The sequence below is a fragment of the Prinia subflava genome, chromosome 16, assembly GCF_021018805.1.
Source record: "Prinia subflava isolate CZ2003 ecotype Zambia chromosome 16, Cam_Psub_1.2, whole genome shotgun sequence".
NCBI lineage: Eukaryota > Metazoa > Chordata > Aves > Passeriformes > Cisticolidae > Prinia > Prinia subflava.
Genome location: NC_086262.1, coordinates 18,186,902 through 18,207,615, shown reverse-complemented (window position 1 = coordinate 18,207,615; position 20,714 = coordinate 18,186,902). Strand labels below are relative to the sequence as shown.

General features: G+C 40.2%; 1 protein-coding gene across 3 annotated transcripts; it reads right to left on the bottom strand.

The window, feature by feature from the left end:
* Positions 1 to 1,306: 1,306 nt before the first annotated feature.
* Positions 1,307 to 20,589, bottom strand: REEP2 (receptor accessory protein 2). Of its 3 annotated transcripts, XM_063413548.1 has the most exons (9): positions 17,600 to 17,767; positions 17,166 to 17,238; positions 13,152 to 13,228; positions 11,916 to 11,984; positions 11,594 to 11,714; positions 10,914 to 11,027; positions 10,411 to 10,558; positions 9,939 to 10,096; positions 1,307 to 7,999 (listed from the first exon to the last, which is right to left on the bottom strand). In XM_063413548.1, exons 1-9 carry the CDS (start codon positions 17,629 to 17,631, stop codon positions 7,925 to 7,927), a joined length of 867 nt encoding a protein of 288 aa, XP_063269618.1. In that variant the 5' UTR covers positions 17,632 to 17,767; the 3' UTR covers positions 1,307 to 7,924. The 3 variants fall into 3 exon arrangements, with proteins under 3 accessions (XP_063269618.1, XP_063269619.1, XP_063269617.1); XM_063413549.1 differs by lacking the exon at positions 11,916 to 11,984; XM_063413547.1 differs by lacking the exons at positions 11,594 to 11,714; positions 11,916 to 11,984 and having other exon boundaries at positions 17,600 to 20,589.
* Positions 20,590 to 20,714: the final 125 nt, after the last annotated feature.

Below are 20,714 nucleotides of genomic sequence, written 5' to 3'. Positions count from 1 at the left end.
GCAATATTATAATTTCCATTCAGTTCCTAGATTACCCAACAGTGCCTAGGAAAAAGGAAAAGCTTGGAAAAAATCTGTTTGGCTTTGGCTAAACTTATATCCACATATGTCCTATAAAATCGACATTGATTTGACAGTAGAGAGCCTTTATGTTAGGTCTATACTGGCAGACATAAATACACTAAATACAAGGCTCAGCCACAAAAGCCCATTCCTACCTCCCTCAATAATAAGGTAATTTCTTATAACTCTTTAAATCATTACTAAATGCTTCACAGAACGCAGTACACACTCTTGGGATTGGGCATGTCAGGGCAATCCACAACTCATACTTGAAATTTTGCACCTGCCCAAAAGCACTGTATTGGTTTAACAAACTCTGATCATATGATGGAAAAATATAAACATATTGAATATATTTTATTCTTCTTGTTTTTCCCCTAAGTCTGATATTGAAGAATCCCCAGGACTACTCTAGAGTCCATTACTCTTTCCTACAGAAAACTTCCTGGTATGTCCTGGATCCTCCTTCAGCCTGCAAGTCCCCATCTATGCTGTTGCAAACTGAAGATTTTCTCAACACTGGGAAGACTCTCGTACTGTTATACTATGTTCCCACTAAGGCTTCCATGTATTTTGAGAGTGAAGGTAAAATAACCTATGTTCCTCTTGCTGCTTCCTGCATAACTTTCCTGCATATCAGCCACTCCTCTCAGTTTTGCATTGCCAGGACACTTGCTGAGGGCACACTCTTCCCCATCATTAATGAAGAGAAAGGACTAACCCTGAGGTATGCTGCCAGCTGCTGGCCTCTGATTAGACATTCTTGGCACTGATCTGCTCACTTGGGCCTTGCCATTAAACCCAGTTATTTTCTCACTGCACTGTCTGCTCATTCAGCCTGCACTTCATCATCTTCTTTATGTAAGAATGTCAAAATCCCTTGGACCCGTATGATCTTGTATGGTTAACAAATAAAAAAAATCATATCCTTTTTGTAAAATGCCTGCACCACTAATTAGGTTGTTGACTTTAAAAAAAACCCCAAAAATCCACAAAAAACCAATGAAATTTGTCTGTCTGTTCTTCAGAATGATAACTCTCTGTTGCCATGATCACAAATTACCATAGTAACATTAGATACATCTGTATTTTTAGATTAAAATTGCTTCTCTTCGCACAGAAAATTAGATCCAACTGAAAGAAAATACTCATCCTTAGCAGGAAATAGTATTAAAATTCAGAGTATGAAGTAAAAGCAACACAGAGCAATTGGTTAATTGCAAAGCAGGGGGGGGGGGGGGGGGGCGGGGGGGAATCACAAACATTGCCATTTTCAGAGCTGCTTCCTGCAGCTAGAAAAATGGTTTGAATGTACAACAACAAAAAAAAAAGAAGTCAGGACAGTTATTCTGTAAACACTATTGTCTCAGCAAGCCTCACTGGATAGCAGTTCAATTAGAATGCCCAGAAAGCTTAAACTGCCTTTTCAGTTAGAAGTTAACAGCAGCATTATTTCATATTTCTCCACCAGAGCCCCAGTTTGTTTTTCTCTCACCCCCAAGGTGGACCTTCACTCACTGGAGGAAATATTGCTGTTCAGCTGTCATAGTTGAACTAACTGTTATGAGACATCTCCGCTCTCTCCTATTCAGTGATTTTATGTTTACGCTTATACCCTCTGGTGGACAAAAAGTAATTCACAACCGTCCTTGTGTGGTACTGCATTAAGATCAGCACTGTGCTAACCGGACTTTGACATTAAAATGCTGAGTCAAACCCAAGCATCCCTAATTTGTGACATTAATTCGAGAAATAATCTAACAGAGGAGCCAGAAATAAGGAGTCCATTAATTCAGTGCTTTCCCAAACAAGACAGCAGCATGAATACAGAAGGTTTATATTTCAGTACTAGGTTTGATGGAAATTTCTCTCCATTTAATAGTCACCAAAATTTTTTTGACTTCTTTCTTTTTGGTAAGTTACTAAGCGCTATTTGTGATAAAAACTTAGTTCCCTGGTATGTAAAAGTTTATATGCTTGCCATCCAGACTAACTTTCCTCTGAAACCTGCTACGAAGACCACGACTGATTTCCCTACCTTTGTAAGTCAGTATAGCAATGTCTTTCCACTGCTGCCAGAAATGCTTTAGTGTTTTACGCAGTCTCAGATAGTTATATATTACAAAGACTTGAGCTTTTACTCCTTTAGTGTTCACATATTTTTCCCAGTATTCCCATAAATGTTATTTCTAATATTATCTGCTTAAATGCTGACGGAATGCTCTTGTCCAAAGGGTCTGCAGTAAGCACATTTCAGCCAGAATCCACTGCAAGAAAAGGGAAGTACGTCAAACTATGCTATTTTCATTAGATGCTCACATTCCACCTGAGAATCCAGCCTTAGGCTTTGTCATACAAGTTACATGTATTTAGCAACGTCATAGGTTTAAATAATGAAAAAAGGCTAAATTACTGCCCTAATACAGTATATTTCAAGTCTCCCCAGTCAGTAAAATGGAAGCCAGCCCTTGCTTAATAAGAGTAAACATAAAAAACATTAGCAATTCACAGAAGGATAGGAGCTCAGAAAGAGAGCAAAGAAAGTAATAGCTTGCAAGAGGCTTTAGGCAAAGATTTTAGGCATATAAAAAGCAGGGACCTAAATTTACCTGCAAAGTTGCAGAAAAAAATCCCTACCAATTTGCCACTGTTTCTTTTCACTTCATATTATTTTAATTCCTGTTATCATCAGAAATAGAGCACTGGAAATTCTGACACTGAATTTTGGGATTCTACAAATAACCACGTATATAAGCATAGCTAAGTCCAGCACTTAGTTCACCCAAAAATGCAGGCTTTGGCAAGGGATAGAGGGTAGAATTTCCTGGGCAAACACATCCTCTTAAGCTTCTTGCTAGTGCTTCTCCAGCATAACACATCTACAAAGTGATGAGAGATACCTGATATTCATCTGGTCCTCCCTGCAGATCAGTTGCCTACTGAGGTAAAAGTCAAACTTTATTATTCTGAAGGGATGAAAGTTTGAAGAATCTCAATGTATGTAGCTCAGGCCCAGATTAGAAGGGGGGAGGGGGGGAAGGAAAGGGGGAAGGGAGGGAGTGAGACAGACAGAGGCTGACTGTAAGAGAGAAATCAAGCTCAAAAAAGAAATCAAGCTCTTATCTGTAGAACATACAGTTCAAGGGTTGCTCGAGGCTCAGAAAGTTAGTAGTATTTACTGGACAACTCTGTACTATACACAACTCATTTTCTACTCTAATTCTATCTATCTCACTAGACAGGTTCTTAGCTGCTATGCAGTTATTGTCTCCATTTAATGTTAAAACCAACTGTTTTTACAACTTACTTGGCATACCTCTTAGGATTTTTTTTTGAGGCCTCTAGGCTTCTTAACAATACCTATAAGGAATGTAAGAACGAGTTATGTTTATAGTGTCTTACAACAGAGCCGAATTCCAGATGAAAAGTAACCAGGAAACATTTCTCCTCAGTAACATTAAAGCACATTCCCATGCAGCATATGGATTTTTGCACATATTATCAGCTCTTAAACGTTAAACTCAGTAGATTCCAAACCAGAAATAGCACACAAGCACTGGCAGTGGGTGGCCCTGACTGAGTTGTGAGGTTGAACCAGATGACCCCCAGAGGCCCCTTCCAACTCTGACACCTCTATGGTTCTACAAGCTCATGTAACTTCAGAATACTTTCCTGGTTTTTCATACATCTGACTTTGCAAGGCAACTCGCAAAGCAGCACCACACAATGCTTCAGCCAAACAGCACATTACAAATTCCTAAAGCATTAAAATTTGGCTAAAGCAAGAAAAGCTGTAGTACAGACCAGTTACATAGAGATGTCATTCAGCATCTCCCCAGCAAGCAGTAATGTGATAATACAGTGTCCCCATTAGAATACAACTTTTTTTCCTAGATTTCTCTCTTAGAGAACAATCCACATTTCCCAGCACTATATGCAACTCTGGAAGACAGAAAGGAAAAATTAGCTCAATTCAACAGCTGCTCTCAAGCATACAGTGATACTTTAACTTGTGAGCCTCCTTAAGACAATGCTATGTGTAGATCAGAGAACCAGCAGAATTCTCCACAGATATCTTACTTTTCTCCTAAGGCACGATATTTCCTGCTGATTAAGACGGCACAGAATAAATAAACATTTCTGGAAAGTTGTGGTTCTCTAGAAATCTTGCTTTCCAAGGAAGTATATTGTGAGGGAGTCCTACTCCCAAGAGGGATGTATAAAAGAAAGCCCAGCACTACAAAAGCACAATGAATGGAATGTGCTTCCAGTACTGTAATGAGGGAAGCTGAAACTTCCCCAGAACAAGCTTTGCAATTTAAAGAACATCAGCACCCCTTCTCTATATACGCTCTACCTACCAAGGAAATTATTCTAGTCTAAAAGAAATCATTCCCAGAACTGTAAAGCTGGAGAATCACAAACACAATTTAAAAAAAGTAAATAAAAAAGATGTTTAGGTAAAGTGTAAAGGTTTAAAACCTGACAGTTGTCTCCCCTATATTTTCATATTCCTTACCCACCACAGAGGATTACTGCCAAATAAGAAAACATTTTTCCTTTTTATGCAACAAATCATTAAGTTTCTCAGACAGGAAACCACATTTCACTATTTCCTTTTCTAACAGCAGAAAACTGACTCATACTACTACAAAGGATGAAAGCACATTTCTTTTCAAAAGGCAGTCATGGCTTCAACTTTGTATCTCATAGTACAGGTATTTTAGGATAACTTTTAGGCACACTAAGTTTGACACACACATACCACCCTCTTCAGCCCCCACCGTCAAGAATCATTTTTTCTTACTGCACTTCACTCAGTGGCCAGGCATACTAGGAAAAGGATCTAAACATTTACACACCACAACAGGTTCTACTGCTAGGTGAAGATTTAACCATTGGCTTAATTCCACAATGAAGCCCACAGATGATACTGAAGAGAAACTACATTCCAGCATTTCCTGCTGAAAACACTGAACAGCAGCTGATAAAAGCCTTTTATCAAAACAGCACATTCAGCGTTCTCATTAACAAGAGAATTTCTATGCAAGACAGTGCCATCCAATGCAGAACTATATCTAGAAACTCACTAAGAGGTCACATGGGTGGTGGTTGATCTGCAGTGGCTTTGATCAAGCAAAGCACAATCTAGCAGTCACATTTGTACTAGAAGAAAACAGTATCCATGCTATGACATTGATCTTGCTCTGGGTAAGTTCTGCTGCTTGACATCATCAGCTTCATATGACACACTAGATACTCTCTGATTCTATTGTAGACTCACTCTTGCAACCAAAAGCTAATTCCCCTGTATAAACAAAAGTCAGAGTAAAACTGACCCATATTTACCCACAAGCTAATGACATCAAGCATCATGCTAAGTAAAAGCTACTTAGCACAGGAGACAAAGATAAATCCAAATACTGTAAGTGAATCTTCAGAAATTCTTCCTGTGCTTCAAAGCAGAAAAGCCACTACAAATAGATGGATTCTAGAGAAGATTCTGGAAAGTCACTCTGGAAACCCAGTAATTGTAGACTACCACAGTACATAGACAAGGAAAGGGAAAGAAGATCAGCACAAGGGGAGACTTGGCTGCCAAATCAAGCAACTCACTATTACTTACATAAATAATTTGCTATCCAAAATTTTAATTAAAAAAAAAAATCAAGAAACGCGGTCATAGACATTCTTGGTATACAGAGAACAATGGTTCTCTCTTGCTCAGTACAATAAAGTCTAGCACAGCAATTCCTCACACCTGGATCTTCCACACAACCATGAAAGATTTTTATCTGTTGTCCAGAGAGAGGAATTTCCTTTGGAAACTGAAAGTATTCCTGCTTCAGGACATGCATTTGCATGTGCTAGTAAGACATGAAGTTTGCTAATAAAATTAAATAGAACAAAGTAATTGGGTTTTTTTTTTGTGAAACTCAGAACCAAATCAAGGATTTTCTACTGGCTTCTGGATAAGGCCATGTGGATAATTAAGGACAAGTACTTCTGATAAGATACAAGTTTCTAATATGGACTGTAAAGACTTAAATTTTTAAAAACTACAAAAAATGGCAAACCCAACTAGACTGGCTTCCTGAACTAACTGGTCAATTCAACAGCAAATAATTTGCCACCAAGACAATGGGATACAAGAAAAAAATTCCGTCTTAATCTTCAACTTTATAAACTTTTGAAAGGCTATTCCCTAGGACAGAAATACTTGTGTAGCATTAGTTGCAGAAGTGCTTCTATACTTTGTCAACAGCAAAATACTGGGCTCTGTGAAGAATTCACTGTAATTTCAGAAATGTGACAGCAAAAGTATGGGACACAAACACCAACCTACATGTAGGAGCCAGGTTACTTTGATAACTAACTTCAGTGAAAATTGAGACCATTTGAGTATTCCTTCAGATACTCATGTCTATAATGGTGCACCTTCATTATAGATCTTGATAACAAGAACCATACCCATAAATTTTCATTGACTCAGCTGGCATGTGTACAGGGAATCTCCCCTTAACAACGTTCAAGAGATTAGCGTGGCTTGACATGATACAAATTTTCTCTGCAGCACTGCGATTTCACTCCCACAATAAATATTCTACATTCCTTGTAGCTTTCTGTCCCAAGCATTAAGTATTGCTCAAGTCTCAGGACACTGATAAACATGGCACATGTCAGACAGAAAATCTGTGCAAGGGCTGCAGCAGGATAAAGCAAGAGGACTGATTAATCACAGTATTGTGCTCTAGTCCCTGCTTTTTATCCCCCATAAATGAAATCCTGAAGTTAGTGGAACTCAACCGTTAATAAATCAACTGTTTCAGTTATCATGTCCTGAGGACTGACTCTCCTAAAGCTGAGCGGTGAGGGCTTCCGAAATTCTCAAGTACGCTCGCAGACTATTTTGAGACAGATTTTCTCCAGTCATCTGCTAGAATAAAAGAATTTGTCTGAAGTAACAAGCAACACAATGACATGAGTTCAACCACTAAATGGCAAAGTGAGTATGCTTGCCATGGAACTGCATGGGACTCACCTCATGCTGATGCTCTGATATGAGTCAAAGTGAGCATTAGAACCTGAAATAAAATTCAAGCAGCTTCAAAAAGAGCCAAAACCTTAGAGATACCAAACTTTCCTTCTCAGCAGTAACTCTTACCTGCTCCATCATATAATGTGCATGTAATAGCACATTTCCTTGATTAGTTTTTCCAATTATCTCCCTTTACCTTCTAGAAAAAAATAAAATAAAACCCAATCTCTTCATATTCCAGTAAGAGTAATGGGAATCTAGCATACACCTCCCATGACCCAGTCCTTTAAGTTCAAAAGCACTCAGCATACATCACTTCAGTCACTTTCTCAAAAAGCTATGGACATATCAGGTATGGTCCATTCTTAAGGAATACAACTCATGGTGGGCACTTCTAACAACACACAGCTGCAGGAGAATACCCAGAGCAAGATAAGACATTTTAGAGAGCCACCCACCCTGTGGAATTCCAGTGTCTAGTATTTTTCCAGCTTCTGTGCAATGGATGTGTCTAACCCTAGTCAGTTTTTCCAGCAAAGATTCTCAACTAGAGTTATACAGCGGGAATTCCAAAGCAACTGGCTATGTACAGACATATCAGCTTTCCCTCCAACAGAGAGATGAAAAGGAGAAAATTCCTGAGGATTTGTATCCTCTACTCTGCTTTCTGAATTGCAGCCTCCCCCCTTGCCTTGGAATGAGCTCTGTAAAGCAGTATCTGTTATGTACAAGAATCTCAACTCCCTTCCTTTGGAGAGTTTCCCCATAAAAGCAAAAGGCAAATCCCAGGACAGAGACAGATGCTGGGGGGTGGAGGTTGCCTTAGGATGACTCGCCAGAAGCAAGAGAGGTGGCAGCTTTCTTCTTAGGGCGGGCTTTTACACTTCTCACTGGAAGCTGAGGAGAAAGAAAAAGAAGCATCTTAAGCTAGTTTATTTTAACATCTAAATGTCTAACAGGAAGACGCAAGAATGCAGAGTGAAAATAGGACCAAACAACTACAACATGACCCTATTTGTGTCATCTGTTGTCTCTAAAGGCTATTTAACCATTCCTTTTTTTTCATTAAACACATCACTCAACAAATCCATCAAATAGCAACCAGGACAAGACATTCTAAAACAGGATATGTACAGTAGCAAAATCAAAGCTAGTTGTCCAAACAAAAGGTTAAACACAGATACTTCTAACTGGTAACATTCACATAGCATTTCACTGCTCTAACTTTTCTGCTTCTTAACTTCTAGTTAATCAACAGTGCAGTTCTCTGAAAGCTGTACGAGCATCCTGAACTAATTTGCACACTTTACTTCTGCATCTTTCATTCTAAACATTGGCAAGAAGAACACATTTATTCATCTATGATGCATTCAGCCCCGGCTGGCAATCCCAGTCAAAGACCTCTAACAAGTCCTACATGTGACCCAAAGATTCGACAGTCTGAGCATAAAAACCAAAATGCCTGCAAAGGGCTTTATCGGTATTTCTGTATCCATAATTAACAGCATAGAAGAGTTCTTTCTGCCTTCTCACAATTTCACTTTGAAAAGTCCTCTCTAGGAAGCTTTGACTCAAATTTTGAGCCTCTTATTTCCCTGCTCCTGTCTAATACAGTAGACAAGAAAGAAGAGGGGTCAACTCAGAAATAAGCCTTAGAAAGATCTGAGTTAAATTAAAACACATCACTGGACACAAATGTCCATCCTTGGAGAAAATCAAAAGCCACCTGGACCTGGTCCTGTGAACTGGCTCTACAAGAGCAGTGGATTTGAACCTGATGAATTCAGAGATCCCCTCCAACCTCAATTATTCTGTGATTCGATTACAAGGAATACTTAACCTTGGAAAGGAACATGCCAAGGTTTCCCGTACACTGTAAAATCAGATTAACAGTACCACTTAAAATCACGCTGTAAGCAATTACTTTCTTTCAAACTATTTAATATTTAGCCTGAATAGCTTGACAGTGTGAGTCAGTTATATAGCATTCTTTATCTTAAATAAAATGACAACATTAGAAGTCCAAGTTGAATCAAGCAAATAGGACCCCAGCTTCATAAAAAGGGAGAAGCATTTTATCATGTACAAATCAAGCCATGAGAAACACTCAAGTAAGAGTCAAAACCTGGAAAGCAGCACCCCAAAAAGCATTTTCTACAAGACACACCTGAAAACACCAGAGAAAAAGATTACTAAGCTTAAATGATTCTTGGACACAACAGCATTTACTTTTGTGTATGGTTTATTTTAATAATAAGATACCAGGCATCTCATAGCCCATCTGAATGGCCGTAAATACCTTGGATCATCACATGAACATAAGAAGACAACTGAAGAATCACTAGTTACTCCAAATTCCAGAAAAAAACCGAGAAATGGAGTAGGTGGGGTGAGGTGTAATTCCCCATACCAAATGTGTAAAAGTCAAGGGAGGCCTAAGAGGGTACACAACTGCTGCATTTAGATGAAGAGAAAGTGGCTGTCCCAAAGATAAATGTCTCTATTTTATATTCAGACTGTAGCAGACAGGAGAGAGGATATCATCAACAAAACATGTTCAAAATATCTAATGCTCCACCCCTCAACACAAAACCCAAATGAAAGAAAAGCTGGGTTCTGGTTTATGACAGAGGCTTACAGGCATGATAAAAATGCAAAAGCTAAGACAAGTATAGCAAGTAGATGGCAAGTCCTCTGATGTAGGACTCAACTAACAAAGACAGTTCAACAAAATTTCTATATACAGCTTCTAAATGCTGAGACTATAAAGCCAGAGCCTTCCAGCCAAGCTCACAAATTAATGCCAGTGCTGGAAATTATCTATACACCAACTCACCTCAGCTTTCATCACCTTTTTAGGCGTTTTGAGACTCTGGGTACGTTTAGGAAGTTTGTCTCCTGCATCTTCATCTGATGGATCTGTTCTAGTATCTGGCGAGGTTCCATTAGACCTATGCGCCACACTGCTCTCCTCTCCTGAGGAGTAACAGGAAGCTAAGGAACAAGTGCAAAAGTTTTAACAAATTTAAAAACTTTCAACAAACTTTTAAAGAATCTCATGAGGCCTAAAATGGCATATCCTCATGGAACGCATGACAGAGAGATGTCAACCATCCTGAATAATGATAATGGGATAAGCACAGAGATACTTATTAAATGAGAAGGCTCTAGGGAAGACAATTCAACTTCTCTCAGATAATCTACAATCTTGTACTCCTTTCTGAGACCCAAGGCTCAGGGTTGAAGACCCAAGCTCTCCTGGCTCACCATCCGAGGTCCCATACAATGGCGCAGCAGGTGCTCTGTACCTGAGTCTTCAATAGTTTCCAGAAGACTCGCACCAGAGGGGCGCAGCTGTGGATCATGGCTTCGCATATGCACAGTATCTTCATCTCGGATCAGAGTGAGATCCTGCATGCTGAAACTTCGCAGCTTCTCAGACAAAACTCCCTGGCCCTAAGAGGACATAAAATTAGGGTGAAAGGCACCTCACCAACATCATCTCACATGGGATCATTCATTCAGAAGAGGAGCAAAGGTGCCCTATTCCCCATTAGAGTACTCTGAAAAAAACAGAGAAGGGAAAATGTATGCTCCCAAGAGGAACAACTAAGAGGTTAAAGCAAAATCCACTCCACTCTCCCTCTACTCTTTCTGAGTCAAAGAATGGTATTAACTGCAGGGCAAACTGGAAGGAAGGCAAAGCAGGTTAGTGCCAAACAATCTCTGACAGACCCACAGCACCTAACTGCTGGTACACAAAAATAAACTGCTGGAGAATCCCTGAATGTTACCAAAGGCATTGCATTACCTTTGCAGCTGCAGTAACTGCTGCATTGGCAGCAAGGTTTAACCCTCTCTTGCCAACTCGCATCATAGTTTCGTAGCTCTTGTCACAAGCCTGAGTAATGTATTCATCAATTTCCTAGGAATGCAACATGGAACATGGCATTTAGTTTCTTATTACAAACATGATCGAAGTTTCCCCATCATCACCCTTAAAAACACAAAGCTCATCTGGATACTCTTTTCTCAGGCTACTAGCATCAGGTATCATTGATCATATAACTTGAGTTTCTCTGCTAATTACAGAAAGCATGTAAATGCAAGTTTAAATTACAGTATGCTATTTCCAAATTATAACAACTGAAACAAAGCAGTTGCTTATACCAACAATGTGAAAAAACAGACTGGATACAAAATATGATGCTCCTATAGTGATTCAAAAGGCTTAACCACTGATGGTGACTGTAAGGGCTCATGACATTGGGTTAGCCAAACAAGCTTTTCTAAGCATTAGGCAAACTATTGGCTACACTGCAATCTTCAGTAAGCTGCAGTATGACATCACTGTCAGACACAAAACCCTTCTACATTCACTAAGGTCACCACAAGCAAAATTCACTGATTTCAGTTTTTATTGTGGCATAACTGAATTAGAAGTCAGTCAGCTCCCAGCCAGGTCAGTATCTTCCAACAACAAGCAAGTACCTTCTCCTTATTGGAGAGCGTTGGATGCACAAATTTCCTGTAGAGGACACTGGAGCCCTTGGTGTAAGGGGAGAGCAGCCAAATCACAAATGCGATTTTCAGCTCGAAATAAAAGGGAAACCTAAGAGAAAGAGGAATGAAAAAAAAAAGAAGAGAGAGAAAGATGGAGAACTGGAATCAAGATCACCACAGAGACAGATGGAGATAACGAGTAGAGAGCAGCACAGGCAGAAAGAGTGTAGGCAAGGTAAAGACTCAGAACCAAGAGAATCAATTGTTCAGGTCAGAAAAGCAGAACCTTTTTTAGAATCCTAGGACATACCTTCTTCGAGTATCATTTAGTCTTTCATCCATAGCCATGAAAACTCCATAAACAGGGCATCTCTCAGCCCTGCAAACACACCAAATTACAATCTGATAGCTACTCTCATCATTCTGAAGTTTTTTCAGAGAGCATCCAGTGGATGTTAATATTACATTAGTTTCCCTTCTCAATTTCCAAAATTTTCAATCATCTATCTTAATAATGCCATGTTCCTGTTAAAGCTGATGGCTGTTTCTGAAACTTCTTACAGGTACTCCTCGGATAAGACACAAAAGCAGGGCCAGTGTAAATGAAAAAGAGCAGACAGGCTGAACCTAAGCCTGTCATCTCTAACTCTTACCCAATAAAGTCTGGGAACATACAATAGCAGAGACTGAAACAAGTGAATGGGAATTCTCTACTAACTCAATTAGTAGGAAGAAACTTCTGTTTTCAGAAGTCCTTTATGTGAATAAGCTAAAGTTCTTGTACTTTTTCAATCTTTGTCTGCTTTTCAGATCTTATGCAGGTAGAAACAAAGCTGCTGAGCACTTCTGTAGGGCATGTGTAATAATTCATGATTCTTTAGAAGATGAAACTCTTGAGTAACATTGTTTTAGAGATGTATACAAAGCTCAAACACTAAAGCAACGAGGCAACTGAAGACACCTGGTTTCAAACGTTCAGTTGAAGCCCTGTAACAATGAATTGTCACTTTTGGAGGCCTCCATATTGCCAAGCATGATACAGAGCACTAAAAGGAATAAGAATCTGCTTCCTTCTATTCAGTCTGTCCCACCCTCCCTAGTGGAAGCAAAGTTCATCAAGCAAACCACTCACAGCACAGACATGCATGTGATCTGCTATTCCACATTGCTGTCAAAGCAAAATAGGTCCCTTCCTTCTACCATTTCTTAAGGTGTCTTTTAGACTATTATTTTTCAAGCTGTATCAGACCACATTAACAGCTTCTCAAAAATATTTAATGTTATGAATGGATGAAAATCCTTTTACAGGTACTGTGCATTTATCCTAACTTTGCAAGCAAAGGAGTTGAAACAGCTAAGATGGCAGCTACTATCTACAGTATCTAGAAACTTGCTGACTCTTCACAGGGATTGAAAACTCCTAAAGGAGACACAGTTTATTCTTAGCATCCTAACACTTCTCCTCTCTGCTTAAAAAAAGGCAAAAATCCAAAACAAAGACACAGCAATAACAAAAAATCACATAACGTGCCACCAAGGAACTCACCAAGAAAGAACAATGTCTGTGAGTGTTTCTGCAGTGGTGAAAAAGGCAAACACAATCCAGTACATCATCCACTTCACCTGCAAAAGAACAGTCATTCAATGGATATAAATCAGAACCCAGAAGAAAAGTAAAATGTCTTCTCAATATAAATGACTCATCTCCACACATTAAGACGGATTCAAAAAGATATATATAATCTGTAAGGGAGAGGGACAAATACTAAATGGTACATTTTAGTCTGAGAAAACATGTAGGATTTTACTGTGCTCTAAATAGATAAACACATACAGATACACTGATGAATGAATGCCCTGGAGCAACATTATGGTGCAACAGTGTTAAGGTCCCAAATGGCCTATCCAAAAGGATTTATCAGTTTATTTTACGAAGTTATACTCTTCCACATATCATGAATACTGTAAAATATATATATATATAAACGCACGTATGTAAAAGTTAACGTTTCAGCTGCAGCCCTGTATTTTCCTGATGTAAAGTTTTTCCTTAGGAAAAAACAACAAACCAAGAAACATATTATTTTGCTCCAACTCACTAATAAGCATTCTTTGCCTCAATCATTATTCCTAGAAATTACACACGCAATTAATTTTTCTTTTTAAATAAAGGCTCACTGAGAAGGATAAAAAAGTAAAAAACACGCCACATCAATCTAATCTTCTTGTTTAAGGTTTAGAGTATATGTATGTACTATTATGCCACATTTGGAGGCCTATCATCTGTCTCTCTACTTCCTCACACCCTTATCTGGAGCAGTATTTCTTTCAAAGCACAAAATAATTCCCCCCTAACAAACACAGATGCACACTCTACTGTTTTGGTAACTGGTTTCTCAGCTACAAGCCAACTATTCCTCAAGAGAGTCAGCTGAATTATAAGGCTAGTTTTCTATCCTGTTGAGAATTAAAAAGGAGCATAAGTAGCGGAGAAATGAAGAGGACCCCTTAATTAACAGCAATTTAACACTCTTAGTGTCATCAAGAATGGGAAAAAAGAACTAAAATGAATCAAGGAAATGCCACATATTAAATCCACACATTAATCCATATATTAAAATTACATGTACAATTATGTTAATATAATAATGACATGTTGATAATCCTTGTTACAGCAAATACTATAAAAGCAAGTATTTCCCAAAACTCGCAAGTGTTGGAAAATTTGGTGATTTGTTCTTGAAAGAGCCTCCACAAGTTTCTCATAAAAGAAAATTAATCTGCCTCCAGCTGCTCTAACACAGTGAATGGTTTAGAAGATAGTGGTTGGTAATCCAAATTATTCCCACTTTATTGTAAACTTTCTTTTTTCAGAACAGAAAATAGCAAACATGTATTGTATGGCTCTCTCTTGACTTTTTTTTTTTTTTTCTTACATCATCAGTTTGGACAAGACCAGGTGTCATTCAGCTGATCTAAAGTAACTTTTTGAAACAAATTATTAAGTCCTCAGTGCAGCAACATGAATCAGCTCTTGTATGAACAAGTGTGTGAATAATGATAAATCTAAGTTTGCAAAAAGGGATCTAAAAGGGTGAGAAACTTCAGAAAACCTATATACCAGTAAATCTTACTTCAGCATTAGGCAAAATGAAGGTAATAATAGTAATAAAAGCAATTAGCAAATACCTACATATATGTAACAAAATGAAGATTATGGGTTTTTTTCAGAAAAAAAAAAATTCACAAGTGTAGCAGAACGCTTTGGTTTTCATAAGCCTGTGTTAGCTACAGAGCAAGGGTATATGAAGTTTCTTAATAGTTTCTAACAGGTCTATACAAACATTTAAAGAAACAAAATTTTCAAGGATAAAAATGAAGGGACTATTGAGGATTAACAGTTGGTTAAAAAAAGGAAACAAAGGATAAAAGTAAATGGCCACTTTTCACAATGAGGAAAGTTACCAGTGGAATCCCACAGGAATCAGTGTTGAGATCTGTGCTGCTCATCTTCATGAAACATCTGGAAAAAGTTGTGAATAGTAAGATGACAGACTGTACAGAAGATACTTTTCTATCCAAGAGATTAGGTAGGAGTTGATTAAAGAACTCAAAAAAGGATCCTGATTGATCTCTGACTGTCTGCTTTTTCTTACTGAAAACTATTGCATTTATATATATTAGCAGATGTCACTCAAAAGGGGTCACTGTAGGAAGCCTGAGTGTAAGCTTAGTGCTCATTTTTCACTCTGCTAACAGAATGCTCAGGAGTATGAACTGAGAACAGAAGAGATTGTTTTGCTATTAGGGTTTAAATGTTTAAATAAACTTAACATTCACATCTTTAATACTGGACACAGGTCTCTTGCCTCTGTCTCCTTCTGTCACCCTTCATCCTCTGCTCTAAAGCCAAAGAAAAAAAAGAAGTATAGCTTCTAAACAAACTAGAAGGATCCAACTTCTAGTTCTAGAAGTCCCTGCAGATGACCAGAAACTAAACGAGCACAAAGCAGATGGGAAGAAGCCCTATTTTTTTTTTCTCTTATGACAGATTAGAATCACTTTCCAAAACTGAGGGTTAAATGAGGCTGCATTTATTTCTTCAGTCCACTAAAAGGAGTCAGGTACTTGCTGCTTAGCCTGATGATTACCAGCTTCAGGTAATGGCACATACATAGTCCCCCCAACTTGCACCAAGAACTTAAATGAATTCAGCAAATGCAAAAGCATAGTTGGAATGTAGACTTGACCAATGCTGAAGATGACATGTAAAAAGAAATAAATTGTTTTTAGGACAGTCTGAGCTACTAGAAGTAGTTTGCCACAACTGCTCAAGGATTTCTCCTGAATTTTTTATTCATGGTGGTAGAGAAGAGTAAACTTGCACCGTACTCTCATATCACTGATGGACTGTTTGTGGTAGCTTGGTCTGTGCCAACTCAAGCTTCAATACACCACTTCAGCACAGATGCACCCACAAGACCTTTATCCACCAACAAACCCTAACCAATATTGGTTCTTAAGCACTATAAGCAAGCAGTAGTACATAAAACAGCTGGATTTGAAAATGGGCTATACAGCATACAAGTTTTCTGCTGACTTTTCACATGAAGAACCGTTTGAAGAGATACTGCCCCTTCTGCTATGTTTTACTCCCATTGTTCCACTTGTGTTGAGAAGGAAAAAGCGCTTCAAACGTAAGTGAATTAGACAGATGGCGGTCCAACATCTAACTGCTTATTTCTGATGCAGTCCTCTCAAGGAGAAATAATTAATATGTAGGTTTTAGCAGGTCAAATCTGTTTTCTTGAACCACTTCAGCATTTTAACTGAAACTAAAAACAAGATTATATTTTCTGCTGTAGCAATCCAGACTATCTATTTCAGGGAACCTATACCATTGAATGACTAAACAAAACCCAAAAATTAATGCCATACTTTTCCAAATCATAGGTCTTGTCTCAACTGATCTACATAGAACATCCCTTCTGTAAGGCGACATGCCACATTATAAAAAAAAAAAAAAAAAAAATCCAGTGTTTTAAATATGGTAATTGTAGCAACGGTGTAGACTGAGAGAGGGAAACAGTTCCAGAAGGGAAAGAGAATGAAATTTTGACCAACAGAAAACACTGATCACAAGCAAAGTTGATAGGAAGGCACAAACCAAGAAGGATTATTCAGTCCTTTGGAAGAAAACAAAAGTAGTACTGAAAAAGCAGTAAAGGACACTAAGTAAGGAAAAGTTACAAGAAAGAACTTGTCCTGGACTTGCACATGCTTCCAGACTGCACTGTTTCCCCCACTTTCCCTTCCTAACTCAGCATCTTTTGAGAAAAAAAAAAGCCCACGTTTACGGTTTGAAACCTCCCATTTCAGCAAGCACCCATCCTTGGCAGCTTTTCCAGAGACGACTGGAGCTGCTGCTCGGGCGGCCTGGCTGACTCGAGCCCTGAGGAGCCAGAGTGCCATCCCCTGTCACGGGGACAGGCCGGGGGCTTGCGAGGCGGCCGCGAAGGACGAGGCGGGCGCTGCGCCGGCACGGTGAGCCCGTACTCACATATTCCTTTACGTTTTTCGTCTTCACGGCCTTGTAGGAGGAGTACGCGGGGTAGAGGGTGCCGAAGATCAGCCTACGAGAAGAACAGACCCCTCAGCGCCTCGCGGTGGCCCGCACCGCCCCCGGCAGCAGCGGCGGGCACTCCCCCCGGGATGCCGGTATCGGCGTGATGCCGGTCTCCGGGCGGGGCTCACCTGCCCTCACCGCACCGCCCGTGGGCCGCAGCAGCCCGCGCGGACCCGCCCGTCTGCGGCCGCAGCAGCCCGCGAGGGCGCCCGCCCCACAGCCGCCCCTTCCCGGGGCGCGGGGTCCCGCGGGGCAGCACCGACGCCACCGCCAGAGCCTCGCTCTGGGCCGCGGGCCCCGAGGGACCAGCGGGGATGGGCCCCGCGCAGCGGCCCGCACCTCTCCGCGCCCCGGCCACACGCACTCACACCACGAGGCGGGAGATTATCCAGGAGACCATGGCGGCACCGGGCGCGGCTCAGAGCTGAGCAGCGGCGGGAGGCGGCTCTTAAAGGGCAGGTTCCTGCAGCAAGCGCAGCTCCGCCCCGTGTGCTCGCATGGGAGGAGCCGACGCGGCTGAAGGAGAGGCCGCAGGGCCCCGAGCATCCCGCCCCGCTGCGGAACCCCGGCGAGTCGCGCAGCCGCGCCCCGCTGGGGGAAAGCCCCGCTGACACCAGGTCGGGAAGGGGGGCGGGAACCTGGGAACGGAGCCCACCAGCAGAACGGCAGCAGCGAGGTAGACGAGTGCCGTTGCTGGAACGACGGCAGAGGAGCAAAATGCCCAAAGTGAAGAAAATTACAGGAGAGCGTTGAATTGAGATCAGGGGCACTTGGGAAAACAGAGTAATAGAGATCACAGAAGAAGCCATCTTCCCTCCAGTTGCCTCCTCCAGGGAAATCAAGACAATAGCTATTACATGTTGCAAACAGGGTAGTTAAATGTAAAAGCATTTCAGAGATCCACGGCTCCAAGTTTCACCCAAAAGCGGATGCAAAACAAAACTCAACTAGCCGGTACTGCCGTTTGCGTTATCAAACCAGAAGAATAAAGGGTGTTACTTGTAGTTTCCAGGTAATTTCACTGTTGCCAGATACTCTTCCTTGAAAGCTGAGACATCAAGGATTAATTTGTTAATTACACAAACAAGGCTGAGCAGCGTATGCGTGTGTGGGAATATCCTTAGTGCAGGGTGGGAAATGTGTATGCTTAAGCATACTGGAGTACCGGAAACTGTTGTGTTTTAACAGCTCACCAAGGAGTACTGGTAAAAGAATCTTCTTCCTCAGCCAACGCCAGAGTTCATTACTGGGTCCCTGGGAGTCTGTACGTGTATTACAGTCAAGGATTGATTAGGTCCCATACAGAAATCTCTGAATCACAGTGAGATAACCATTACATAAGCTGTTTTTTAATAGGGGAAAAAAATAGCTAGAAATCTGCTATGGTTGGTTCTTCAGCTAACCAAAAAACAAAAACAAAACAACAAAACAAAACAAAAACAAACAAACCCCAAACAAACAAAAAACAAAACAACCCCCCCAAAAAAACCCAAAAAACCCCCACCAAACCAAAAAGCCCCACAACCACCACCAAACAAACACAAAAAACCCCCACAAACAAAAAAAACCCCAAAACCCCACATAACAGAAAAACCAAACCACCACCACAAAAAAACACAAACAAACCAAATAAAACCCACCAAAACAAACAAATGTGAAAAACCTCAACAAACAAAACAAAACACCAAGAAGAAAGGCACTATGGCAAAGTCTCATTACTTGCCAAGAGTTGTTAAAGAGCCTTTATGAAAAGGAACGAGACCAAGGAAAGAGTCAGAATAAAAACAAAGAGCTGTTCGGGAAGAATTTTCTCATGAATGCATGAAATTCAGTATAATGAGCAGTGATGACAAATACAAAACATTGACATCTTCCCATTACATGCAAGAGATGAAAATGCTAATGTCTCTACAGCCGGTGACAAAGAACATTTTGTCAGAGTCTGCTTTTGGATATGAATGGCCACAAAATTATTGCATAAGGGACTGCACAATTTATGCCACTGATGGCATAACTGACCTACTAATAGGATAAAAGGAATCTGCTTTCACACATCCAAATAACACCAACATGCAAAGCCTTCAACAAAATAACTATTTTTTAAACTCCATCAGTTTCCTATTGGTGACCAGCACGGCAACAGCCATACATTCCTGAATTATTGCTTCATCTTGTCTGTAGTTACACAGGACATTGGCTAGAAGATAGCCCGAGTTTAAAGCCCATATTCAGAAATGGTGCTGCCCACTGTCTCATGCACCTCCATTTAGTAATGGCAAGAGAGCACTAGGTAGAACAAATATGATGACCGCAGCAAACCATATTAAGACGTAACTCAAGTTTTTATCCTCCCTCTGCTAAAACCCCTCTGATTTACGATGTCTGCTTTAATCTGCTTACATTCTATGTAACATACCAGCTGTCCCTTAAAATCTTGAACTAGAAGATACTGTGATAAAAACTACTGATTATATGTCTTTAGTCAATTTTATAATCACTGGCTGGGTACTTGTGGTATAAGCTCTGTATGATGTATGTCAGAACAATCTGATCATCTTTAAGGTCTCTTCCAATGTAGGTCATTTTATGATTCTATGGTATTTCTTAAATTTAATAATCCCTCTGATTTTGGCTGAATATTGCTTCAGGTTGATGGTACCCCATGATTAATAAAAAAGGAAATTCAAGAGACAGAACCAGTACTTGACAGACTCAAACTAAACAAAGGTTCAGAATGAGATGTAAAACTCTTATTGTAGATCACTGCAATCAAAATTATTCATGCTACTGTATTAAATATAGCAAAGTCTCTGCCTTTTTGATCTTTATCCAATTCTAATGGATATCCAATTCACACACAATTGAGGGAAACATCTCAGCTATAATTAATCTGTATGCACAGAGTACAACAGAAGTGCACAAGAAGTCATACACAACAGAAAACGGTGAAGCTGAATGATTCATGGGTCTGGAATAACCCTTTTTATCTCTAGCAGACTGAATTAGCCCATATTCAAAGGATAGCTGCGAGGGAAGGAGGCAGCAAAAGCCTGTGACTGGACTTTGCGCCCAATAACCAAACTGAGCAGCTGCTAGAATGCCGCAAGTCAGTGAACAGAACTACTGTTGCCATCACAGCCTCCAAGGTAAGAAACCATAAAACTTTTACCATCCCATCCATATCTCCAGTGGAGAGAGCATCTCTGGACCCCAACCTGTTAGCAATATAGATATGGGGAGCACAGTACAAGAGACTTTTTAATGACAAGACAGATCCTCTCTACCCAAACTACCTCAAAGAATCAAGAATTGGCAGGCAGCTTGGTGTGCTCCTAGCACATACTTGGGATGCCGGGCTAAACCACATGAGCCTTCTGGTCAAACAGGTCAAAATTAGCAGGCAGCCTACGCTACCAGGGGCAGAGGCTGAGACAACCTCAAGGCAGGACAATCAGTGTACAGGTATGAAGGAAACTGCCCAGG

Bases quoted from the DNA above. Each gene is read 5' to 3' on its own strand.
- REEP2 (XM_063413547.1), bottom strand. From the start codon at position 18,040: ATGGCTTCTTCTGTGATCTCTATTACTCTGTTTTCCCAAGTGCCCCTG. The intron at 13,229-17,165 runs GTGAGTACGGGC...GTTCTTTTGCAG, and splicing joins CGAAAAACGTAAAGGAATAT to GTGAAGTGGATGATGTACTG. The intron at 10,559-10,913 runs GTAATGCAATGC...ATGTCCTCTTAG, and splicing joins CAGTTACTGCAGCTGCAAAG to GGCCAGGGAGTTTTGTCTGA.